General features: G+C 50.2%; 1 protein-coding gene across 1 annotated transcript; it reads right to left on the bottom strand.

Moving 5' to 3' along the window:
- Positions 1-303: 303 nt before the first annotated feature.
- Positions 304-1,203, bottom strand: psmb11b (proteasome 20S subunit beta 11b). Its single transcript, XM_034912973.2, has one exon. It carries the CDS (start codon positions 1,201-1,203, stop codon positions 304-306), a length of 900 nt encoding a protein of 299 aa, XP_034768864.2.
- Between the last annotated feature and the right edge of the window lie 3,817 nt (positions 1,204-5,020).

Genomic DNA, 5,020 nt, shown 5'->3' with positions numbered 1-5,020 from the left:
ACCCACGCACCTCCCCTCCCTCCTTCAGAACCCACGCACCTCCCCTCCCTCCTTCAGAACCCACGCACCTCCCCTCCCTCCTTCAGAACCCACGCATCTCCCCTCCCCCCTTCAGAACACACGCACCTCCCCTCCCCCCTTCAGAACCCACGCACCTCCCCTCCCTCCTTCAGAACCCACGCACCTCCCCCCTTCAGAACCCACGCACCTCCCCTCCCTCCTTCAGAACCCACGCACCTCCCCTCCCCCTTCAGAACCCACGCACCTCCCCCCTTCAGAACCCACGCACCTCCCCTCCCTCCTTCAGAACCCACGCACCTCCCCTCCCTCCTTCTTCTCGTAATAAACCGGCAGCAGATTGTCCCTCCCGATTTTCCTCCACCCGCACTCGGTCACGTGATACAGATCCACGCACCCCCCCGAGTAGGCGTCGCGGTGCGTGGCGTGGTACACGGCGTTCCGCGCCAGGGCGTAGGCCTCCTGCACGCTCATGTCGAAGCGGTACTCCCGGTCCAAAACCGAGTACGCATAGGGCGAACCCGAGCCCACCGAGAACAGCTGTCCCTCCAGCCGGGTGCCGTCGCTGTAAACGTAATGAAGCGACGGCCCGGTCCGGTCCCAGCCGCACAGCGTGGCCGCCACGCAGAGCTCCGTCCCTTTGAAAGGGGACAGCGCGGCAGACAGCAGCTTGGCCGTGCCTTTCACGGTCAGGGGCACCTTGTTGCGCAGCTGGTAGAGCCGGCACTCCCGGGATAAGATCCGTTTCCACAGCATGCAGTCCGCAGAGGTGCCCGAGGTTGTCCCGACCAAGTGGCTGTGAATGGGGATCACTTTCTCGGCTGTCGGGCATTCCACGTAGCCGGCGCAGCTGGAGCGGGTGTCGGCTGCGGCTATCACCCCGCCTTGGAACTTGAATGACAAGGTCGTGGTGCCGTGAGCGAGCTCAAAAGGGACGGCCACGGCGGCCCGTTTGGGGATCTGGTTCGGGGGAGCGGGGTGCGGGGTTTGGGGTCGAAGGGATGGCTTTTTGAAACAGGTGCTGGCGGTTAACGGTATGTAAAACGGTAGTGTTGCGGATCCCCCCCGCCCCAGGACGGTGTTGGTATCGCCCCCGTCTAAGGCTAATGAGATCGGGTCGTTCCATTTGTGGCAGAGGGGAAAGGCAGGGGTGTGTGGTTGACGGCAAATGTCTTGTAAAGCCATTTTAAAAAGAAAAACAAGTGATTATATATTTTTTTAAAAAATTATGGGATGCAAAAAATACAGGAGAGAGAGAGAGCCAGAGAGACAGGCAGACGTCCCCCAACCAAAACGACCCAAATTCTGCGATCAATGCGTTTCTCAGTTTGATCGTTTGCTGCAAAGCTAGCTTATTGCCTCGCTGACTAAAGTAATGCCTCGTTTCAACCACTAGGAGGAGCAAATCTGGAAAGCGCCCCCCTCCCCACCAAAAAAGTTATTTTGTAAGATCCATCCGATCCGATTTAGGATGTCGAAAAAAAAAAAAAGCCAGCGAGTTGTGAAGAATTCTGTTTTAGAATCTGCTCCAAATTAATCCAAAGATGTTTCTTCTTCTCCTGAATGTGGAAAATGGTACACAAGTGAAAAAAAAGCCACGTTGTGAAACTATGTAGAAAAAATTTAAAAATTCCGATGATCTGTTTAATCGAACTGAATGATCGTTTAAAAATGTTTTTGTCAAAAAGATGCAGAATTAAATCCACTAATTTCTTCAGTGAAACGTCTTTTTCAAAGTCTGCGTAAAAATCCCAAAAAAGTTTGTGTATTTATATATATATATATAACTAATTATAAAAAACTAAACATATATTATTAACAGTAATTGTACAAAATAATAATGAAAATAAATGTTTTTTTAAACTTTAAAAATATACTTAAAAATAATTAATATATTATTAATGTATTAGTAATATTAATAATAAAACAGAAATAAATATATGTTAAAAAAAACAACAATGAAAATGAATGTTTTAAATTGTTGAAAAAAGTTTTTAAAAATAATTAGTAACAGTACTCATAATAATAATCAATAAATCTGAAATTATATATTGCAAAAATAAACAAATTATCGCAAAAGCAAATACGAATAACAAAACTAAATCATACTTTTCAAATAAAGAAACAAAATGAACATTACTAATAATACTAATAATAATACTACTACTACTACTACTACTAATAATAATAATAATCTGTGAATCTGCTCCCGCTAGTCTCTGTCCTTGCAGTGAGTGTCTCTGTGGATGGAGCTGCTTTTGGACTCTCTGAGTTTGTGACTCGGGTGTGGACAGACAGACAGACAGACAGACAGACAGACAGACAGACAGACAGACAGACTCTCTGTCAGCTTCGCTTTGAAAGCCAGCAAAGTGAAAACTGCACATCAGCAGCATTCAGAGTCGCTTGAAACTGTACACCCAGCAACAGCAACAGCATGGAAGAACAGAGGGGGAGGAGAGAGGAGAGGGGAGAGGGGAGAGGGGAGAGGAGAGAGGAGAGGGGAGAGAGTAGAGAGGGGAGAGGGGAGAGAGGAGATGAGAGGGGAGAGAGGAGAGGAGATAGAGGGGAAAGAGGAGAGAGGGGAGAGGAAAGAGGAAAGAGGGAGAGCAGAGATGAGGGGAGAGAGGGGAGGAGGGGAGGAGAGGGGAGAAAGATGGGAGAGGAGGGGTAGATGAGGGAAGAGAGGGGAGAGGAAAGAGGGAGAGCAGAGATGAGGGGAGAGAGGGGAGATGAGAGGGGAGAGAGGGGAGATGAGAGGGGAGAGAGGGGAGATGAGAGGGGAGAGAGGAGAGGAGAGAGGAGGAGAGGGGAGAGAGTAGAGGGGAGAGGGGAGAGGGGAGAGAGGAGAGAGGAGAGGGGAGAGGGGAGATGAGAGGGGAGAGAGTAGAGGAGAGAGGGGAGAGAGGAGAGGAGAGAGGGGAGATGAGAGGGGAGAGAGGAGAGGAGAGAGGGGAGAGAGGAGTGGGGAGAGGAGAGAGGAGAGGGGAGAGAGTAGAGAGGGGAGAGGGGAGAGAGGAGATGAGAGGGGAGAGAGTAGAGAGGGGAGAGAGGAGAGGAGAGGGGAGATGAGAGGGGAGAGAGTAGAGAGGGGAGAGGAGAGGGGAGATGAGAGGGGAGAGGAGTGAGATGGGAGAGGAGAGAAAGAGTGGAGGAGAGGAAAGAGAGTAGAGGTGAGAAGAGAGGGGGAGAGAGGAGAGACGGGAGAGGAGAGAGAGAGGGGAGAGGACAGAGATGGGAGAGCGGGGAGAGGGAGAGGGGAGATGTGGAGGAGAGGAGAGGGGAGAGGAGGGAGAGGTGAGAGAGGAGGGGAGAGAGGAGAAAGGGAGAGAGGGGAGGAGGGGGAGAGAGGATAGAGGGAGAGAGGTGGGAGAGAGACAGGCAGGCAGATATGGGGGGGGGGTGGTGTGCTGTGTACAGCTGCTAATGAATATTAATCAGCTGTTGACTAAGAAAAATGTTTCTGTGATGAGATGCAATCTAGTACTCAGGCTCCAGTGCTTACTGGAAGCTCTCTGTAATACAAACTAATTACCAGGAGCTAATGTGTCTTCATTAGAGAAAACAAGCCAGCTGGAAGACACACACAGACACACACGCACACACAGATACACTGATACACACTCACACAGATACACTGATACACACACAGTGACACACGCACGCACGCACACACACACTCACACAGATACACTGATACACACAGTGACACATACACAGATACACTGATACACACACACACGCACGCACAGTATAATACAGATTGCATTGCCATTGCTGTCTGTCTGCATGGCTGAGTAACCTTGTGGACTCTGAGTCAGTTTGTTTCACACCAGCGCTGTCAGCACTAGCTGAGTGTGTATCTGTGCGTGCGTGTCTGTGTGTGTGCCGCAGTAAGACTTGAATAGAATTTCATGCACTAAATTAAATAGAGTTCCATAATGAAATCTAAGCCACTGATTCACCTGCCATAGCACTGTCAATAGGGTGTAGTTGATGTCGGACATGCTGTATCAAAGTCTGATTTGGGAGGCTCTTGGGATATTAATTAAGCTTCCATTGCTAAAGGAACAAAAATCAATGCAGGCAGCGGAGAGCAGCAGAGACAGAGAGAAAATTAATAGAGGAGAGAGATGAGAGACAGGCAGAGAGGAGGGGAGTGAGGAGAGACAGGCAGAGAGAAGGGGAGAGGGGAGATAGACAGGCAGAGAGGAGGGGAGAGAGACAGGCAGAGAGGAGGGGAGTGAGGAGAGAAGGGGAGAGGAGTGAGGGGAGAGGAGAGAAACAGGCATAGGAGAGGGGAGAGGAGAGAGGAGGGGAGAGGAGTGAGGAGAGGAGGGGAGAGGAGAGAGGAGGGAAGGGAGAGGAGAGGCAGGCAGAGGAGAGGGGAGAAACAGGCAGGAGAGAAGAGAGGAGAGGGGAGAGAAGGGGAGAGGAGAAAAACAGGAGGGGAGAGGAGTGAGGAGAGGAGGGGAGAGAAGGGGAGAGGAGAGAAACAGGAGAGGAGGGAGGGAGGTAATAATAATAATAATAATTATTATTTATTTCTTAGCAGATGCCCTTATCCAGGGCGACTTACAATTGTTACAAGATATCACATTATTTTTTACATACAACTCCCCATTTATACAGTTGGGTTTTTACTGGAGCAATCTAGGTAAAGTACCTTGCTCAAGGATACAGCAGCAGTGTCCCCCACCTGGGATTGAACCCACGACCCTCCGGTCAAGAGTCCAGAGCCCTAACCGCTACTCCACACTGCTGTGGATGAGAGAGGGTTAGAGGAGACAGGCACAGAGAGGAGATAGGGAGAGAAGGCAATTGAGACAGGGAGAAGAGGGAGGTAGTTTAGAAAGAGGGAAGGAGAGAGGGAGAGGAGTGAGGGCAGGTTAAAGAGCTGGCTGAGAGAGAGGGAGAGGGGAGAGCAGGGAAGGCAGAAAATAAATTCTCATCTGAATGACAATGCGACAGGACGCTCAGATACACGAGACCTGGACCTCAG

Source organism: Acipenser ruthenus, unplaced genomic scaffold (genome assembly GCF_902713425.1).
Source record: "Acipenser ruthenus unplaced genomic scaffold, fAciRut3.2 maternal haplotype, whole genome shotgun sequence".
NCBI lineage: Eukaryota > Metazoa > Chordata > Actinopteri > Acipenseriformes > Acipenseridae > Acipenser > Acipenser ruthenus.
Note: the sequence above shows the minus strand (reverse complement) of the source record. Positions and strands in the feature narration are given on the sequence as shown.